At 40.6% G+C, this 21605-nt stretch overlaps 2 protein-coding genes across 8 annotated transcripts in view; both read right to left on the bottom strand.

Annotated features, from left to right (window-relative positions):
• The window catches only part of agbl4 (AGBL carboxypeptidase 4), a 256311-nt gene that overhangs the window by 55201 nt on the left and 179505 nt on the right, over positions 1-21605 (bottom strand). The gene's annotated exons all lie outside the window — the stretch shown is intronic.
• Positions 1191-14844, bottom strand: bend5 (BEN domain containing 5). Of its 7 annotated transcripts, XM_069522084.1 has the most exons (7): positions 14385-14467; positions 14203-14261; positions 12942-13072; positions 11714-12203; positions 10106-10254; positions 7670-7883; positions 1191-7434 (listed from the first exon to the last, which is right to left on the bottom strand). In XM_069522084.1, exons 3-7 carry the CDS (start codon positions 13041-13043, stop codon positions 7238-7240), a joined length of 1152 nt encoding a protein of 383 aa, XP_069378185.1. In that variant the 5' UTR covers positions 13044-13072; positions 14203-14261; positions 14385-14467; the 3' UTR covers positions 1191-7237. The 7 variants fall into 7 exon arrangements, with proteins under 7 accessions (XP_069378185.1, XP_019936923.2, XP_019936924.2 ...); XM_020081364.2 differs by having other exon boundaries at positions 14203-14844; XM_020081365.2 differs by lacking the exons at positions 14203-14261; positions 14385-14467 and adding an exon at positions 13984-14170.

Below are 21605 nucleotides of genomic sequence, written 5' to 3'. Positions count from 1 at the left end.
AATAAAAACTCTTCTGACATCAGTTAAGTGGTATTCCAGAGTTAGAATAACACCTTTAAAGCTTGAAGCAGGTTTGTGCTGCAGGTTATTGGCTAGATTTAACCCTGATTTGATGGTTTTAAAATACACAGATTGAGGTGAAAACACCAGTTTGAAATTAAGTTACTGCTTATTCAAAACCCCTGCAACTTTCAAAAAATGTCTCCAAAGTGCAAACAATGAGGTACGGCAAAAAACTGATAAGTCAGACATTTGATTGAAAACGTTGCCGTCTGCCTCGGTTTTTTCTGGTATCCCTTTGAAGCAAGTAATAGAATAAAATTTAAAAAAAAAAAAAGATTTTAGAAATGATTTCCTTATTTGCTATCTCACATATGTCCAATGGATACAGGGTTAGGGACAGGAAGGAGCTAAAGTAAAGTAACTCTAGGATGTTACTGTTCTTTGCCAAAAAAAAAAAGATGTACCGATGTACAAACCAGCCAGGTTTATAAGTGCATGTGTTTTTACAGAGCTAACCACGTGCTGACTGTGGTTTTGCAAATACACATATTGGTACAAAATTTCTTTAAGAGGGCACCAAAGTTATATTTCTCTGAACTTTTCCAACACAAATACAGTGCAATCAAGAGAGAGAGCGAGAGATATGATAGACATGATAGACTTTGGCAATTAGACCCCACTATATTTGAAGGGGGTCAGGCTGTGTATAGAAGGGGAGACTCCTCAGGGGTCTGGACACTGTGGTGATGGTGATAGGATGAAGGGAATAGAGAAGATCTGGATGCAATGATAAGTTATCTCTGCTGAGCTTGTCATGAAGACTGGAGGTGAATGGAGTGAAGGGAGAGTCACAGCAGTGATTAGCTCATTGACGTTGTGGGGATATCTGATTGGTTTACTGTAAACACACATAGCTGATCCAAAGGGTTGAGAAACAGAAAGATAGAGAATTGTGAATGAATGAAACCGTCTCCTTGTTTGAACTTTCACTCAGCCTCATTATGATGGAGGTAGTGTGGCATTGTCAGCCCTGTAGAAGTATTTTCAACATATTGTTAGAAAAAAGACAAACGTTCAGAGTGGTTTCAACCTTAGCTTAGCTTTCAGTTCCCGACATGGGTTTTATCTTGTAGTTCATTCGGATAAAAGAACACGAGGCAAGAAATGACAAAAAAGACAAGAAGAGGTTTGTGCTGATAGAATAAAAGTCTGGATTTATTTCAGTTTATCTATACATTACACAGGTGTTCCTGAATGCAGCAAGAGAAAACACAGAACAGGATGCTAAGCGTCAAAGAGTTGCTCGCATAGCAGAGGTGTGGCCGGTTTAGCAAAGACATGAACACTGTCTATCGCATATACTTTTCTGTAAATGTACAGTTGTGCCTCTGGGAGGCTGAAGTAGGGTGAGGGAGTGTTCACTGCAATAGTCTTGAAAATCTTTTCACATTATCATATCAGCTGGAGATAATCCATACAGTGATAACCCTGTCTTCCCCTAATGATCATTGCAATGCCGTTAAAACTATTACAGACCGGTACATACCCAAACAGCCCTGTTTAGTTCAACTCTGTATGGATTTGTCATATCGCCATTGTCCCCTTCGACTCAATCTCAAGGCTGTGCAGACACATTCAAAGGTTTGAACATTGGCCAGTCGCCTTTCTCCCTGGCTGACCCTCCACCCAGCGGTGATGTGGTACTAGGCGATCACAACACAACACCTGCATAGGAATTCAATTACACACAAAACTCTCTGGGTCAAATCCCTGGACCAGAGCAAAGCTTACAATTGAACCATTATGAGAACAGTCCAACGGATGGCTTAAGTTCTTCCATGAAACCAACTCCTTTGTATTCGAACACACACTTCTCACAGTAGAAACAAATTCCCCAGCAACGTTTCATGTTCACAGACATGATCAGAGTAAAAAAAACAAAAACAAGGAAACAAATGCATACATACCAAAACACTCAACATACATTAAACACTTTGGTGCAGAAAAGATTCCATTGGTGTCACTGCACAGGGCAAAGGAAACTATAATGCACTTTTTTGTATAATTAGTTCAGACACTGAATGATGCTGTACATGTGACTTTAGCTCACAGTTAGTCAATCATAAACAATTTGATGGACAAAATTCTGATTTTGAACAGAGAAAAGTACATTTAAATTATTTAAACAGCAGCCAGGGACAAAGATACACTACTCGGGAATCGCAGGTTAAAATTATAACCAGATACATTTATTTCAAAACTGACTTCCCAAACAGTAACCTGAAGAATCTCAAGTGAAAGCTATAAGATTTTTTGACAAATTTAATTAATTCAACCGAATTACTCTTAATAATACTTGTATTATTTTTAGTCCATAAACAAGACCTACCAATGGAATCTGTCTCCTGTAAAACAACTAAGCTTGACTCAAAGTATATATATGTATATATACTTAGCTGAGGACATCTTCTACTGTAACATACATTTCCCGTTCCAACTGAGAATTCCTTTGACAACCTGGCATGAAACCAGTGAACAGTGGTATCTTTTAGGTTTATCAGTCGTTTGAGTGTGAGTTAATAATCACATACTATATCTATAGTGTAACCTGATCTAACCATTAAAAATGCATATATCTGAAAAATACACTGCAACAATGTGATATTGGTAGACCACAGGTCCTAGAAGCAGATGCATCCATTGAAAATAAGCAAGTTCTGAGGTACTTCTGAAACTCACAGCTGAGGATATATTCACTATCTACAATATTTGGATGGATAGCATATAGTTGATACAGTAATAGCAGGGTTACTGGTTTTGCGAAATATTTTGGCTTAAAATTTGATTAGCTGAGGGGATAGTGGCGGTTGACACACCTGAATAAAACATAGCTGTATGAGGATAAAAACATAGAAAACAGCACCATTTGAGGTCCAATAGATCAGTTTTTGAACTGTTTGCTGGTAGCACCGTCAACCAGTAAAAATCTCAGAATGCAATACAGAGACAGAACACAACCACTGATCAACTGCACGACATAGCAAAGAGCGAAGGTATATATATTCTGAGACGACCCCTCACGCAGACACCCCTTTACAGCAGCATCTTTAAGCTCGTAATAAAACTGATTTCTCTTAAGAATGATATTTCTGTACTAAGGTGTTTTACAACTTTTATATGCTATACATGTTGAGAGTAACCAGATATACCTTTTCCTATAGATTTTTTTAATATACACACATAGTTTACAGTCACTGACAAACAAACACCAGAGTAACAATGAGGTAGGACGGTGAAGTTAGATGAAGTAGAACCGGTTTGTGGATTGTATACAAAGTTACTGATAACCTTAAGAAAAATATAGACCTAGCAATGTGTTCCTCTCATTTGTCTCATTTAGAAGTAAGTGGGACATTGTATCTGAGGCTCAAACACTAATGGCTCTTGTGAACCCTTGGTTGCAAAAACTGTGAGATGCCATTTATCTTGTTCCACACAGTGAAGCTAGAAACTGATCTCTTTTCCCAATGAAACTGTCATAATGCAACATAAGCTCTCTTACTTCTAGAGCTTTGAAAGTTGTTCACAACATACCCCAAAACACCAAGCTAGGAGGAGGATCTGCTATTGTCTTGATAAGTATTTTAAAATCTACTCCATATAAATGTCAGGAGAGTTACGACCTAAAGGCGGCACAGGAAGAGGATCACAGATCCTGCGAAGTTACACTTTCTTCCTATCTCTACTTGAGTGACAGTGAGAGTACTGGAAGGTCTGGTGCTGTTACAGAGACACACTAGCCGACAGTATCCATTGATGGATCTGCCAGGTTATGTGTTGGTGTATGTTACTAATATGCTGCTAAATCCCAAACTGCTCCTCTACAAGTGACTTGGTACATTTGATAGAGATTGGCCTTGTCATCACAGATGAAGCCAAATCTGGGTTAAAAACAGTATTTCCATGCAGCTTTCATCCACTGAAGATGGTTTTAGTTAAAGGATTAGTCGTAATCACGCTCCAGGAAACCAGCCTTTGAAACCACACCCCCTTTTGGCATCAAACAACAAAGAAACAAACACAAACACGATACACAACAATGTGTCAGACTTTTCAGCAAGGTTGCTTTGCACAGCAGAAATCTTTTTTCTTTTAAATGGCATGTATTTTAAATACATGCTCGCACACACACATCTCACATGTTCCTTTGTACAGGGGAAAACTAAAGGACACTAAAAGAGGAGACTTTTTTAGGAACTCAAAAAAATATATCAATAACGTGTCACTATTTTGGTGGCTTAAGATTCACTAAGCTCTTAGCTTGGCATGAGCCATTTTTTGTGCAAACCCTGCTGATTGCTCAGTCAGCATCACCCCCCTTCTTTACCTTGATCTCAGCTTTCAATGGTTTGGCTTACAATTACCACTCATTTGTAAAAATACACAATCATCTCCATATAATAAGTCTTATCTACACATAACCAGCATCTTGACACAACAAGTTAAAGCACATATTCCAGTCATCTTGCACATTTCATAGGTAAATATCTTAAGATCGGTGACAATTGTTTTGGTTGAAAACTGATCATGTTGATAAAAGAGTTGTTGGCTTTTGCTTGTCAATTTGTCAAGTGAGCCATCTATTGTTCATGAGGCCATGATTGAGATATGGAATCCAGTTTCAACATCATCTCACTCATGGACATCTGGTTTTGTAAGTGCCCAAAAGATTCAAAATTCTCTTTGGAAATATTAAATCTATGAAGCTTGCTAGGAGCTTTGGCATGTCAGGGGCATATCTGACCGACAAAACCTCATGTCTTATTCTTTCCATAAAAACCAAAACCAAAATGTTCTAAGGTGCTCCATGATAATGCAATGATTGTTAGGCCTTAATCTATATAGACATTTAAAAAAGGACAAATACCACAAATGCATTTCTTTAGGATTGAAGAAACTGCCCAGAGGTCTAAAGTGCATTCCATGTAAATGATTTGTGTCAATCGAATTGCTAGAGTACAACAGTTTAACAATATTGATTTTCACCTTACTGTGGCAGATATTTAGAGGCTAGATTCTAAACGAGGCATCAAATACCACGTTGTGAATGAAGCTTAATGTCTGGGCTCTGTCAAAAATTTTGTTATGGAAACTATCTCGTTTCATAGAGATCACTTTGGCTAAAAAAGGGAGATTCATTTTAAATTTTTTGTAGATTCCATTGATCTACGTTTGGATACAATATCAAGCTTAAAGCCAACAATTCATACGAATAAAAAACAAAGAAAAATACAGAACCATAAAAAGAATCAAGAAATTGTTAGGTAATATGGAATTACAACATATATTAGTATTTAAACCAAAACTTGACCAGAACCTTAAAACCGTAACAGGAAAATATTAATAGAAACTGAAACATCCATGTTTGGTGGAAAAAATAAAAAGATGTGTTTTATGTACACTAAAATATCCTCAAAACATAAGGTAGCTTAACAAAAGTCTGATCTGAACTGTTGGGATAACAAAAATAAAACAAGACAGACAAAATGATAGAGAGAAATAAACCAACCGACAAACAAGAATCTAGAGTGTGAAGAAGAGAGAGGCTTGATGGGCAGCTCTGCAGCAGATTCACAGTTAGCCACAGCTATAGGTCACAGTTGAGATTTCAATCTGCAGCATTTTAGTTCCAGCCTGCAGACAGCCACACAAACCTTTTTGGATCAAAACAATAAAACAACCGGAGAGAGACAAAAAAAACATAAAAAAAACATAAGAAAAAAGGACAATTTTCAAAGTTCTGATGGCATAGCTCAGAGGAAGCTGTCACTGGAGCGACCTTACTTTGTTCCACGGTGGCATGGCATAAAAAACAGGGGGTTATTATAGGGTTCAGCAGGCCCACACAACTTCAACAGCGCAACAGTTTTTCAGACAGCTTTACCCACAGCTAACACTGCTTCCACACAAAGATGACCTGAGCCGCGCAGAGCTGCACTCTGATTTTCTCACCCGCGCTGTCCCGAGCAGGCGGGCATTTTTTAGCGGGATGGGGGGAGGGGGCAGAAAGTTGCCCGGCTCAGATCAACAGCGTGAATCACACAGAAAAATAGTACCTAGCCATCACTTACATTCTCACAGCAAAGTGCAGGTGAAGCTTCATCCCTTGAGCTTACTATACATCTACAATCACAGCTTACTAGAAAACCCAGGGGCATACAGGTCCCCTGGTGATTGCCAAATCCATTTTAAGGCCTTTCTCGGCATCAACATGCCTGTATCACTACAACTCATTAAACAGTCAGATCGTCTGAAAGTGACATGTTTGATTAAGAGTAACGCAGCAAAATGCCATCAAACCCTCTCTCCTTGTGCTCTCTCAGTGATGGCAAATGTTCACCACTAAAAGGTCAACATATAAAACAAAACAAACATAGCACTCCATAGACTCTTCATTAGAGTCATTCTTCCTATTAAATCCCTGTAAGCCCTCATCTTAATAAAGGGATTTGTTGTGATTGACCTACATTTTAAGGGGGTGCACACACTCACTCAGCTCACGGAGCAACAAAATTGTTGCAAAATGTTATATGGCTGTTACCAATTAAGACTTAAACATTTGAGATGACAATGTTGCATTCTATGCATTAAGTACCATCAGTGAGTAAGTATCCACGGTGATAGGGTCGTCACCAAACATCCGACCATGTCTAAAATCTAATGCAAGCTAGCATCATCATCTTTATAGCATCAGAAGACTTTGTCTAGGGAAATAACCTCTTACTTTTTAAAAGTTTAATGACGCAAGATTATGTTCTGACACAGAACAATAAATTAATTTCACAATCACATCTTATCTCTCCTTTGACACAAATGCATACACCTCAATAAACCATGTCTCTGTACCAATTCCACGATAAATTTGAAACAAAACAACAAAAACACTCACACCAGCTCATATTAAACTGATCCACATATGTTCAACTTCTGACTGCTGGGTAAAGCTGTCTGTCAGCCAATGAGGAAACTGGGCACTGAGGAAGGTAATGGTTCTGTTGGGAGGTGGGAAGAGGTCTATTTGTGTAAAGATTTCACATAATAACCAATCCAATGTGTCAAAGTAAAACAACTCCTGAAACTGTTATAAATATCCCCCAACCACCCATATCAGAGTCCCCTAAATATCCTGTGAACCACTGGGGGCAGAAGGCGCTGGTGTGACAACAGTTGATCACTACATGCCATCGTAGGTGAAGTTCTCCATCTTGACTGTCTGTCTGATGAGCAGCTTGGACTCCCGCCGCTCCTCGTTCTTGATGGACTTGTTGATGTCCATTATCTTTTCACAAATGTATTTGTTCACTTTGGATAATCTCTGCGTAATCTCTGCACTGTCGGCTGTCTCTTGAGACACTCTGTCGTACAGACACTCTGGGGAAGGAGTTTGTGTTAGCAGTCAGAATACAATGAATTAAAAATTGCTGATCTTATCTTTATCTGGTGCCTAATGAATATAATTCAATGACTGAAAGGATATGAGCAAAGAAGATCACTTGTTCTGCACCTGATGTTTTCCAACTCGTCTCAGTTTACACGAGGTCCTTCAGAACAAGGATTCATCTCTGTCATAATTTTGATTTTATGGTCTTAAACCTCAGAACCTTACCTCTGACGATTTTCAGCTTGCTGGGTGACAGTGGAGGTTTGGGCAGAGCATCTTTCTTCTTTTTGGTGGCCACTCCTGTGACACTGCGGTTTTTGAGGGTTTCTGTGCCCCAGATCATTACAGCCAAGTTCTTTGTGAACTTGGAGTCTCCCTGGGTCCGCTGGAGCTGGTGCCATTTCTCCTCTTCAACCCAAATTCCACCACCAAGGTGTACCTGTGGAGAGGAAAGTTCACCAACGTAAAGACTGCATTTCAGAATTAAAATCTACATCTATTTATCCAGTGTTGCCATCTGCATAGTGTCAGAAATATTTAAAAGTCTATTGCATTGCAGCTATGATTACTTCAATTAAAAAACTAACATGCTGATACCTTTATGTAGACAATGCACTACTCTATGTGGGGCAGTCTTATTTCCAATTTCTTATTTGCTCGTGCTGAATTCCCAACCATGATTACCCACTGATGATCTGTCTGTCCCATTAGTGGAGGAAAATAGGACACCAACCTTTTCGAGCCAAAGATCACTTTTTCATTCCAAACGAGAGCTGAGATCTACCACCCATGATATTTTCCAAAAAAAACACACTGTCTATGTCACAAACGTATGTTTCCAACCACACTTCCTGAACCCGTTTCAAAGTAAAAGCACTCCAGCATTTCACTTTTTGAATCCATTCATTTGTTCATTAATGTCTTTTTATAAACAGTCTATGCTTGGTTCTAACATGGCGTTGATTGTTATCACAAGACCGGAAGATGCAGTTCTTAATACCGAGGTGTTCTCACATTTAGTTTAGTACTTGTAATGAAGGAAATGCAGTAGATAAACCAGCAGCTCTGCCACCAATAGCGGACACGTAGCAACCGCAGCCAGTGAGTCCAGAGCGTGGATCAAGAATGAAGACTGTCAACATTGAGCAGTCGATCGTGATGGAAGGGTTGGCGACCACTGATCTAAATGAACAAGCAAGATAATATAGTCATGGAAAACCACATCTGAACCAGCTCCCACTTAGAACAAATTACAAATCCCAAACGGCACTACTTTCACCAACTTAGAGACCCCACGACGCATGTAGCCTGGATTACCAGGACAGTGACCTCTGCTTGTAGCTCTCTACACACTGTCACCGCATGTTGCATAAGCATGCACCAAACACTCCGAGCCGATTGCCAGCCTAGGCAGACTGCCCTGGTCTTCTAGGTGAGCTAATGCAGCAGGGAGCATATGTGACTCCCTTTCCCTTTTCTGCTCTCTTATCACTGTAAAGTCTTTAGGCTAGCATCCAAAAGGCTTTTCCCTGTGCAGCTAATGTGCTTTAGGCCCCAGGCCAGCAGACAAGCTTTTTACTGCCCTCAAGTTAGACAAGATTGTTTTCATCCTCCCTCCCCGTTGCTCTCGTTTATCTCTCTCCTCATCCTTCTCTATCTTCTGTCCCCTCTCACGCTCTCACTAGGGCTAACCTGTCAGTCACTTTAAATTCCTCTCTTGCAAATAATTAATATGGGGTCCCTGATGTAGGAGAGTTCTAATTTGCAAGTGTTCTTCACGCTTGAAGTGGCTGCAGGCCACAGAGCTTGTAGTACCAATTCCCCCCCTGTCATCAGAAACAGGACGCTGGTTGAATTACAGCGGTGGGGGGAGTAAAGAACCCTAACAGGCTAATAAACACTGATGATGCTGGCTGGGCTTGCAGGAACAATAATAATCTTCTCAACCTTGTTTACCTGCTAGGGTAGGGCAGCCAGGGGGTAAGAACTGATCAGCTATGACGGCATGTTCCCAGGTTCACCGGTGTAAAGGAAATTATGCATTTCCTACAAAATCAGACTAGTTCCCACGGTCACCCACCAGAAGAGAGACAGATTTACAGAGAGAGGGAACTGAAGGGTTTAGGACTATTAAAGGGACACAGGTGTTATCGAGGTTATCCCCAAGTGCATCTTAAAAGGCCCAAAGTGTAATGTCATTTTAGACTATATAAATTACACTTACATTGAAATATATAACTGAAGAGGTGGATGTATAAGAATTTGCTGTGTTCCTTTAAATTATTGAAATTGAAGGCCTGCTTTACTGTGGACTGATGACAGAACATCACGCTTTTAACAGCATCAGAAAACATCTGATTCATTTGTTATCTGTTGGATTATGTTTAAGGCCTGTCACTCAATAAATGAGTGATGGCATCTTTCATCTTTATCCTTGTGTTTACATTTGGAAGAATGATTTTGCCAATCAGAAAAAAACAATGAATGTGATGAGAACAGACGGGAACATGAGAGGGACCATGTGGAGGGTTTGGTAGCAGATAAGCAGGGATGTGATTTGATGAGTAAAAACAAAACAAAACAGTTGAAAAGGTGGTAATCACATGCCAGCTGGAGGGGGATCATGGAAATCCATGTGTCCTTTAGTGTAGTGAGACTTACCTTTCCATCATTGCAGGTGTATACTGTTCTAGGTGAGGGTGAGTAGCTGGAACTGGTGTTGGCTTCTTCTCTGCATGTCTCTTGGGTGTCAACAATGGGCTCAACCACTTCAGCCTTGATTGTCTGAGTGCCATTGTCATGCATAGGCTCTGAAAACAGGATTAGATGACCTTTATTAGTCTGACAAGGGGAGATATAAAAGAGACATTTAACATTACGGAGATACAAGTAACAAGTCCACAGCTGTCAACCCTTGTTGAGTTTGAGTTGAGTTGAGGTCAAACATCAACTTTTGTCAACACTAAAACAATACAGAGAACATTAACATTGGACAATGTGTTAGCTGTAAACAATTTGTTGCACCTTAATCCTTGCACTAACTGTCTTTAGATCTTTAACACTGGAACAGTGCCCACCAGCTTGTTTGCCTGCTTCCCAGGCGTTTTTTTTAGCCCAGTAACTAAGCTGGCTTGGTGGCTGGCCACGCTAAGCTCCATCGTAGCCGACGAGTTTTAATATCGGTCAGAGGACTCCATCCCCAGCCTGACAGCACCCTGGAGTGCTTTAATCTTTAGCCTGTCCATTAGATTGTCTAGCCAGTAGCCAGGTGCCTCTGTCCAGATCTACAGTGGGGCTGCTGTTAACACCAGCATCTGGCAAAGGTTGAGTTTCTGTACTGCAGGCTGCAGTGACACCTCTTTTAATCACACTTTGGTCAATCTGATTCAACTTCCTGTGTAGGATTTAATCTTAGTGTTGTTTTGTTGGTGGTTTCTTAATTTTCATTCTCACATCTACAGATTTAAATGCACCCTCAGCTACAAGGTATGCAAGGTCTCTAAATTCCATCTACATTCAATTCATAAAGGTTTCTTCTTTTTTCTATCTGAAGAGTTCCTCGATTAAGAAACAGTTGCTGTTATGGACCTGTTGAGACATTGTATGTGACACTGGGCAGTACAATAGAGTGAATCTAAGGTGCAGGTTGTACAACAGCAAATTGATCTACTCTTCACAACAGTCACACTGCTACATGCGATCTTTAAAATTCATATAGTGCTGAAAGGACTGCTGAGGACTCAACCACCATCCTGTTTAAGGTTCATCCTCCCACCTAACATGAAAATTTAGCACTAAGTTGAGTATTTAGTTGCACTTAAAACTATAAATACATCTACATTTTCCAAGGACAAAAAATACATTAAAACTTGGAGCTTGAGCCAAAACAGACAATACATTCTTAAAAGAATATATATATTTGGACCATCTAGAAGATGATGAAGATTGTGTGATAGAAGATCCCCAGCTGCATCGTGTAAGACAAACAGTTAGTACTCTGACTGTGTGCACTTTGACCCATATCCTCTTGCAGTAACTGTCCACTCCGGGATATCACAGTCCAAGACAGACTGGTGTAAGAATAAATGTTCTGTGCATTTGGATTGCAGTTTCCCATCTACATAATTATACCAACTTGCTGTATATACCCAGTGGTGAGAGTCTGACTGATTGAGACACTTTCTCAAAGTGACTGAGTGGATTAAAGGTTACTGTTAAACTGTGACACCAGTGGTTTGTATGTTGGTGTGCATGGTCTTGGTCTCTCACCGCTGCCCAATCTCATAAGAAGTACGTCTTGCAGCCTCCTGTTGAAGTCCCTCAGTTCTTTGACCTCTGTCAGCAAGCTGCCATATTCCTTCAGCTTCTTGGCCTGCTGTACGAGCTGTCTGCGGGTTCTCTCCAGCTCCTGCTGCAGCCTCCTCATCTCCTCCTCCTGTTGCCTGTAGCTGTGAACCAGCTCTTCATACAAGACTCTAGGAACCACAGCTGCAGCTACCTCTGACACACAATCTGTATCCACCTCCAAATGCTGCTGTTGCTGCTGCTGCTGCTGCTGATGATGATGTTGCTGATGTTCTGCCTCCATATCTTCATCTTCATCTTCTGCATCCTCTACCTCCTCAGCAAGCCGGTCCTCATCCAGGTCCTCTTCACCCTCCATACAGGAGCTGGCTGCATTTCTCTCAAGGCGAGCCACTACTGCTGCAAGGCTCTTGGATGAGTTAGACAGCGGGCGTCCATGGTCCTGAGACAGGGCCTAAGGAAAATAACAAATGTCAATATAGGCAGTGGACAGGCTGGTGATATTATGTTTGAACTGTGATAACTAGAAAGTTCAAAATATGAACATAACAAAAATTTGCCAGGAGGAGGTAGGGGGGTTAGAATAGATTAGAATATCTGACTGAATATGACTCCATCTTAAACTTTGAAGACAGAACAGATGACGTGACAGATAAAGATGACGTGACTGACTGCAAACAGCTTGTTTTGACTGTGTGGATCTCAATAGGAACTGGGAGGAGAGGAGTCACAGAGTTCTTTGATGAGCCGCTCAGAGGATTTGTCTGTGAAAGGGCAGCTGTCCAGAGTGCTGAATTTGTGTTAATCCAGCATATGGTAAAAATAGCGAAGGGGATTTTGGGTGTCATCCAAGTTTATGGAAATGTGACATTGTGACATGTGTCATTAACAGAAATGTTTAAATAGAAGACTACTGTCTGTGTGTACATCAGCGAGTGAGATACAGTCACACAGTGTTGCTATTAGATATTTTCAATGACCAAATTTGAGGGTCCTCACTGACATTATAAAAGAATGTTAATGTAAGTAATCTAAGTGGGATACTTTATTATAATATATTATTTAAAGTAACTTTGCATCCACACATACAGAACAAAAGGGTCTGACTTTAATTACATTTTAAAGAATCATATAAATGTTTTTAAAGAAAAAAAAGAAAGATACAACTAGTGGTTTATTTTAGGGCTCCTACCTTTTTATGCCTGAGTGGCAACCTCTCTTCTCCAAAATTGTTCTCAATAGAGTTTCCTGAATTCTCGATGGACATCTTGGGAATTTTCATCTTCTTTTGCATTATACTGTCTTCAAATTCCTCTACTGTATCTGTAAAGTGCAGAAATAGAAGTAAAGAGAAACTCATGAAGTTTCCAAAAAGTTAGATGGATTTTAACAAAACGTGACCGCACTCTTTCATCCATTTGTCCTACTCGGGCCGAGGACGTTTATTCTCTCCATTCATTAAACTAACATCAGCCTTCTTCGTTAAATAAAATGAAAGCCTGACAGAGACATGAGCTACAGTTCGTCCTGATCATTCCGCGCTTGAACATGAACCGAGGCTGTGAGGGTGTCAGGCAGGTCGGACGGATCCTGCAGCCCAGACAGCTCAGATTCGGGGATTAGTGATGTAGCTTGTTAAAGATCGAGCATTGAAAACGTCAGTGGGCAAACCAGCGGCTAACGTCAAGCAAATCATTTTCACTTGAAGGCATCAGCACTTCGACATGACGCACTGTCATGAACAGACATGACGCTGACATGTTACCTATATGTTGTGTGCACGGATGTGTCCTCGACGCGGCGATGACTGCAGCGCTGCATCCACTCTGTGGCTCAGACCGAAAGATAAGCCCAGCCAAGCTAACCGGCTAACCGCAAACCCACCGCAGCCCCTGGCTGACGTCTCCAGCACATTGACCAAATCTGTGCAGAATTGTCAGTGGATCATCCGCGGACTGTCAGATGTGTTTAACATGTAGCGACATCTCTGCGTCTGCACGCAGTTAACGAGCGCGTCAACGCTAACATGCTAACGCGGAACAAATACACACGGAGCTAGCAGGCAGCTAGCTTCATGTTGTAAACAACCGATGTGACTGGCTAATGTTGCATGCCACGTATTTAGCGAAACAACCAGCACTACCCAGTAGAAACGAAAGCGCTAACTCAGGCAACGCGACACAGTGAGTGTAAAAAAATCTGCAACGCGCAGACGACGAGGTATGACTACCTACCAAACTTATCTTAGCATCTACCTAGCATACCCAGCTAGCCACAGCCGAGGACGTTGTGGCTATCAGTGTCAGACTCCAGCTGATCACGTCCTGACAGATCGGACAAAAGGAGCCGCTTCGACACATGTCCGAGCTCCGTGCACGTCCGCGTCCCAGGGTCAGACAGTGAGAGGCAGCGATGAGGACGAGGAAATGTGACGTGTCGGGAGGACAACTCACCTGCAAGGGCAAGGATCTGAGCTTCGCACGGCTGGCCTGCGCTGCCATTCTCTTCAGTTCTGTGAACCAGATACACCTTCTGATTATCAAAATCTGTTCTGTGCAGAGGTCTGAAATCTTCCACATTTGAAACGGGCAACGCGTAGCACATATCGTCTTCAAAGAATCGAACAAAAGCATACATTATTTACTTCTCTTTGGTCCTGCACTTTGGATATGGTTGACAGTTTTTTTTTCTCACAAAGTATTAAAAAAATATATACACATGGGGGGGGGGGGGGCTGGTGATGGTGTCTGCGCTCGGCTACTCTTGTCTGGTCCACATCACCAGGGCTTTTCATCAAGGCATGAATAATAGACATGACAGGAACTTGGTGAGATGCAGCAATATTCAAAAACATGTTTTTATTATTTGTTATTATTTTTGTCAGGAACATAAGAAACAATGCTCACTTTCCACAATTTTAGTATTATTATATGATCGTAATTCTTTCAACACTTAGAAAGTATTAGAATTTACACAAATACCAATAAAACATCAATATATAAAAAAAAAACCAAAGGAATCACTTAATGTGATGAGGCGGGACATCTAATTAACCTGGGCTCATTTAATTTAGACACTTATTACTTCCCACTTTATCTTTTCTATATGAGAAAAGCCAACCGAGACGATTACCTGCCTGCTCAGATTTCATTGTTCTCCGTGAGCTTTTATGTTTCCTGGTGTGCACCTCTCATCTGCTCCTTGTATCACAGAAAACAGAATTAAGGCCATGAAGTCTTTGTTATTGTACGACAGCCGGGTGGCTATACAACGGGATGGATTTCCCTCAGTTCTTACTCTAATGGAGAGCACCACAGTCGATAAATGACACCAACAGTTTTGTTCTGCTCGAGCTGCTGTAATTGAAAAGTAACTGATAATGAAATATATGGAGCCCCACCCCCTGCTATTCTCTGATATTTAGTTTGAGGTATTTAGTTGATTAGGATTAGGCCTGTTTCTCCTGCCACCATCCCCCATGATGCTTGTTCACCACTCATTTAAAGACAAACAAATAAACAAAACAATGGGAATAACTCCGATCATGTGCATGTTGATGAAAGAAATCTGGCATATTGAGGAAACTGATATCTATAAGTGTGTAGGATTTGGTGCAGCTTGACTAAATTTAAGGGGACTGCTGGGCCTTGGTGGAAGTATGCGCTCTGCTGAGTGCCATTCTAGTTATATTCATAGTTTCTTTAAAGCTGAGTCATGGTCGTTTCTTATATCTGCACGCAGCTTCTTTGTCAGATCCCACAAACTAACAGGAATGAGAGTGATGGATGAGATTTGAGCAGCTTCTGAACAAGTCAACCAGAGGATTACTTTTAATCTAAGCTTCTGTTTAGTGGCTCTCCTGTCTTCAAGGCAGGGCTTGTCACCATAAGGCTGCTCCGTTTGTGTTGCTCTCAGTCTTTGAAGTGGCCGGCATTTAGAAGGAGAACTCTGCTGCATTTAAAAGTCCCATGTGATGTTATAAATTCCTGCAGCCTGGAGAAGTTCAATCAAAATTCAAACAACAACTTTCTCATTAAGTTTGAGTTCATGGAGGTGCAGCAAAGATGGAAGTCTGCCTACAGACACAATAAAAGTTGAGCTACCCAAATGTATTTTATTTTAAAGTATTTTTCTTAACTCGCCGGTCTTCATATTAACCCCCCAAAGCACTGTGAACAAGTCAAAGTAATTTTTTCACTCCAACTTTAAAGTTACGCTCTATATTTCTTGTAAAATCAGCACTAGTTATTTCCAAGCAATTTTCACAGTTGCTGTCATTATACTGTGCATCATTCCAGATAGATTCCTTTCCACATAAATATCATTACTTAATAATGAGCAGTTGCAGTCTTCATGTGGTACCATCTCAGCTTCTGTCAAATCTATTTCCATCTTGACAGCTCAACACAAACAACAAACTAACATTTCTGACCTGCTGCCACATTGGGAACCATCAAGACCTCTTCAATTGTCTGGGACAGGTTTTCTTTCTGTCTCCAGATGCAAAACTAAACATGGAGAAGCAGCGTTCAGTTTGTCTGCACCACACATCTGGAACAAGCTCCGAGAGCAGCAACACTTTGTTCTTTTAAATCAATGCTAAATACTTTCAAATGGCCAAGTTCTTACAGTGCATTATAACTCTCACTCCTTTATTTTTTATTAGATTTATAAATTTTTTATGTAACTCTTCAAATTTTATATTTTAAAGCTTCTTTTTTTATTGTCCTATGTCACTTTTATAATTCATCATAGGGCCCTTTATATTTTCTGTGGGGTGCTCAATACTATGCATATAAACTTGCCTTACCTGTTATTGCATGCAATGGTGCTCCACTGTACTGCTCAACATCCCTGTTCTTTCCCAACCAGGCCAAAGTTTAGTCAAAGGCGGTTTTGTCTTGTTTATGGTATCTTCAGAAGAAGTGTAAGTAGGCAACTGTACTTGCTTGTGTTTCTTGAAACCTATTTTTCTAAAGACTTGAACTGAATAATAAACATAATATAACAATGAGCTGTCAGGCTGATTTGTCTGGGCACCAACAATGTAAGTGGTTGTTTTACATTATCTGGATTGTAAAATAGTATACACTATATACATATCCAACGACGGTTTACTGTAATTGTATTTTTAGTTTAGTAAAGACTCCACATAAATATTTCCCAACTGTAAGTTTGTTTATTAGTCACGCTCTGCTCAGAATCTGCCTGATTGTCGTCTCTCTGAGGCTCGTATTCAGTGGCGGCTCGTTTTTTTGGGGGGGGTAAACAAACTGAAGCAAGACTCACCAAAAACAACACAACACATAAAATGCCAGTCCTGTAGCCTTCATCGAAAATGTAGCCTCATTGTGACTGTGGAAACTGTCATGCTGTTTGCATTTTTCACAGAGCAGCTTTAGGTCTCTCAAACAGCAAACAGGGGAAGCAGCTTACTCCACATCCAGTTAGTCAACTCTGTCTTTCATAACAAGAGCGGGAAAAGCCCCAGATGTAAGCTCACCCTCATCACTTGCTGCTGAACCTGTAAATCAAGTCAATCTGGACCAAGCTCCTTTATGCTTTTTTTTTTTGCTGGGGTGTTTTTGTAAAGAAATCACTGGATTTGCCGCAGTTCCACCTATAGGCAGTCAGCTCGAGGGTCGACTAATTACATCAAATCAAAAAAACGTTAATCAAACATATAAAAAAAATGTTATTGGCTATAGGTGCTTATGGTCTACCAGGAGCATTGTATGAGTAAAATAATATTATCTATTTAATTTATGTTTAACATTTTTATACAGGCTTTTTTGTCTGACGATGTTGGAGGGGGCAGCGCCCCAGCACCCCTTTTTAACCAGCCGCCACTGCTCATATTTCTGTAAGTACTCACTTACTTTTTTTCACATGTCACACAACGAGAAGCACAGGTGGTTTAGTTGTGTTGCAACTGGTGATGAGAGGAAATCTACACCCTTAAAGGGATAGTTCCCCAAAAAATCTAAAGGGTGAAGTGAAGTGTTTGAGTCCACAAAACACTTTAGGAGTTAAGGGGTAAACACTGTTTCGTCCAAGGCGACCTCTTCTTCATACGTAATAAAACAACAGGAAAAAAAAACCACAACATGCCTCCATACTGCTCGTGTGGTGTCATCCAAGTGTCCGCAAGCTCCAACATTCATATATGACTCGAAATTCGGTCATTTACACTTTTTTAAGCCTAAATGTTGATTGTATTGGATTTGGCTGTTATGCTGTTTACCCCTGAAACTCCTTCAGTGTTTTGTGGACTCAAACACTTCACCTCCCCCTCCACCAGCATAGTGATGAGTAGATAATGAGTGAATTCTCATTTTTTAGTGAACTACTGTTGGCATCTATCTTTTTGTGAACTCATGTGATTTCAGCATAGCTCAACTTAACAGAAGTCAAATGAAATAAAAATAAGTGAGAACACCTGTGCGCGTGTAACTGCTATTATTGTCCTATGACACAGAAACTTCAGTTTCAGACCTTATACAAAGGTTCCTATTCATTCTGTCCTTTTATTTACAAACAGAAGTTCCAGCAAAGTTTTCCCAAATGTGTAGTTTTTAAGAAAGAGATGTGCAACATAATTATATCCAAGATGTTATGATACTTTCAATATATACTTAGTTATAATCTGTTCTTTATGTAAATCACATTTGTACTTACAAATGAACGTTTCCCTACAGCAGCCCCAAATTTGTAGTGAGGAAAAGTTTAGTGAGGAATGAGATGTGCTTAATTATGGGAATGATGTTGTAAAAATCATGACATATAAAATATATTTTGGTTGTCAATAAATCATCTGAGCAGATTGTTTATCTGAGTAACTATGAAAAGGATCTGTGCATCTGTGAAATAAATAGCAGTACTATTTTTTTTAAATAAAGTCATTTTCATTTGCTCTACTAAACACAGTCTTATAAATTTTACTTAAATTTCTACTGGATTCTGCCACAATAAGAAAGTCAACTAAAGAGAAATTTCATACTGTCTAAGTCTGGTTCATTAAAGTATAAGAATAGGGAAGGTCCAAATTATGTTTGAATCATCACTATAAGGACACAGAGACACACAAGGAGTATCTAAAGAGAAGAAGGTTTTTGCACAGAAACTAACATAGTCACTTTCACATATAGTACTATATATAGGTTACATGTGTAACACTGTTAGAGAATGACATGCTTCACTTTCACCAAAATCCTCTTAAATCAAAACTTTTAAATGTCATCTAAATGCCATGTATTGACCTTTCACCATAATTAGAATTAAAAGCAAAGCTGCTATTTATTTAATAAATACAATGACCTATTTTTTAATAGTTAGTGACTCAAATAGAACAAAATCTGCTCTGATTTGTCACAAACTATTGGCCTGTTAATATCCGACCGTACAAAGATTCATTACATCTGAAAGAAGAACTCTAGAAAATATTTGAGCAATGTTTTATCTGAGGGAGCAGTTGATCGGGTAAAGACTGGAGTCAGGACAGAAGCCAGACATCATGTCCTGCCTATTAGCTCCACACTGCCAGGCTCATCTATCTTTATTGGTCATCCATTAGCCTGCATTAAAGGGAGACACGGGATAATAGCAGTAATGATGCTGATGATGGAATTATACTGTGGGTACACACGTCATCATTGCAGCGTTACGCCTCGATTAAAAAGCGGACAGATGGACGGACAGATAAAATAAAAACTTATTTTGAGTTTGATTAGTTTGTGCGTGTATGTATGTGACAAACAAACAAACATGCAGAAAGTGAATACGTTGAGGTCTTGCAATTTAGCTAAAAAGAAATTACTTCGAGGTGTGTGCATTAAGTTTACGGCACGGACACAGCCAATCTAAACGCAGCACCTGTGCCAATCTGCACAAAAGACAGATGCTGGTACAGGTGTGTGCGTGATGATGGTTGGCAGGGACGAGCACCAACCTGAGCAACAGCAGCACACATTCACACACACGCACCAGACGCAGAAAGGTGATGATGCCAGGAATTAGACAGCCAGGACAGAGGGATCATTAAGCCAACTTTCTGGAAAGACGCTCTAAGATCAGGAAAAGCACCGAGCAAAATGAAGATATGGGTGTCTGGCTCCAAGATGATGGATTCAGAGGCGCAAGCGTCTTTTATGGGCTGCGCATTACAACAATCAATCACAACTGTTTACAGTCCAGGGTATTGCCGTTTCCCTATTTTGGTTGGAGGCATCTCACCAGTCTTTCTCCTATTATGCCTCTTAATTAGCTCCGCATGAATTACTAATCAACCATGAAGAAGGCATTCACCAATTTAAAAAGTGATAGCCCATGAAATGAACAGCACAGCCTCATACAGGCACATCAGTTACTAATGCTGAAGAAGAAGAGAGACAAAGAGAATGACAGAAACACACACACAGATACACACAGACACACGCACGCACACAGACAAACCTTATTGTGAATAAATCCTTCATTAACTATTTAGAATGCTATCAGTGCTGGCCCTGCCATCCTGCTGTGTGTACTCAGTGATCCACACAGGAGACATTGATCTTCTTCATAAGGAACATAATGACCACCAGAGAAATACTGATCATATTTCAGTACCAGTCAATTCAGTTCATTAGGACCGCTTTACCTCCTGCTGCGGACCGGTATTGATCCTCCCAGTGTCACCAGACTGTTATTCTCCGCTAACTAGATAGGGAACTCACAAAACTGTAATATACACAGTGGCAACAGAGAGAGGTATAGTACACAGCACAAACAAACAAGCAAAAAGATATAAAAAAATTTAAAAAACGGAAAATTGCCCCATCTGTGTGAGAGCGAGCATGGACTGTCTGTCTTTGTGACCTTTCTGAGTCGGCATCAAATGTCAAACATGACACAAGAAATCCTAAAAGTACCAGAGCTGTCCCGGGGTTTCAGAGAGAATTTTTCGCATGCCTTTAATACCTTTTCCACTGGCTCCTCTCCTCTAATCTCCACTTATCTGGCAGCCAGGTGAGCCGCAGCACATGGCTGGTGGGCAGGCTTTGGTCTGTGGGAATACAGCTCATCTTAATGGTATTGCTCTCCCTTTTCCCCTCTCTTCCCTTTGCTTCTTGTGCCCCTTCCTCCGGGGCGGCTGTCAGACTGGGTGTGGAGGGAGCCAGAGAACTTCAACATTGCTGCTGTAGCTGACAGCAGGGAGCCGGTGGGATTGGAAGGGAGACGGCAGCCGCCTGTCATGCAGAGGGGGCAGCCAGGCTTATAGGTGCACAGCATCAGACAGATAATAACAGGTAAAACTCAAGCCAACCAGCAGCTTGTTCCTCCCCAGGGGATGCAGGACCCTTGGTGGTGGGATGCGGGGGTCACACGTGGAAGGGTCAGAGTGTTCTCACTACTAGCGGCCTTTACTTAACAGACGCAGGACCCCACCCACACACACACCGCCAGTAGTCAAGGAGAACTAAGGTCACAGATATCAAATCCCTCCACAGAATCATTCCTGCAGCTTACTGTACACTTGGCAGAGGTTAAGATTGATTTGGAGCTCAATACCAAGTGTTGGTGCAGCAGCTGCACATCAAAACCCAGCAGTCATCTTATTAGGTTTTCTTTTCCCCTTCTTCTGTTTTTTGTCAAATTTTTGTAGAAAGAACTGCGAGTCTCCAAAGTACAATAACAATTGTTGATGTCATAAAGCATTCCCAGTGTAACTCCACTGTACAAAATGCAAACACATTTTTATCTGTTAAGGCTAAAATGACACTGACTTAAACTTAGTTAAATCTGTGAATAATTATATGAACTGCTTGCGATCATGTCCACTGATGTTGGCTTCCTTCACATTTTCATGCCACTAACT

The sequence above is a fragment of the Paralichthys olivaceus genome, chromosome 3 (genome assembly GCF_024713975.1).
Source record: "Paralichthys olivaceus isolate ysfri-2021 chromosome 3, ASM2471397v2, whole genome shotgun sequence".
In the NCBI taxonomy this organism is placed as follows: Eukaryota; Metazoa; Chordata; class Actinopteri; order Pleuronectiformes; family Paralichthyidae; genus Paralichthys; species Paralichthys olivaceus.
This window is presented reverse-complemented; position numbering and strand designations above follow the sequence as displayed.

What these genes read in the sequence shown, in the direction of transcription:
- bend5 (XM_020081364.2), bottom strand. Translation starts at nt 14,386, where the DNA reads ATGTATGCTTTTGTTCGATTCTTTGAAGACGATATGTGCTACGCGTTG. An exon ending in TGCCACTCAGGCATAAAAAG is followed by an intron (nt 12,204 to 12,941) that starts GTAGGAGCCCTA and finishes TATTTTCCTTAG; the next exon opens with GCCCTGTCTCAGGACCATGG. An exon ending in ACACCTGCAATGATGGAAAG is followed by an intron (nt 7,884 to 10,105) that starts GTAAGTCTCACT and finishes TCCTCTCCACAG; the next exon opens with GTACACCTTGGTGGTGGAAT.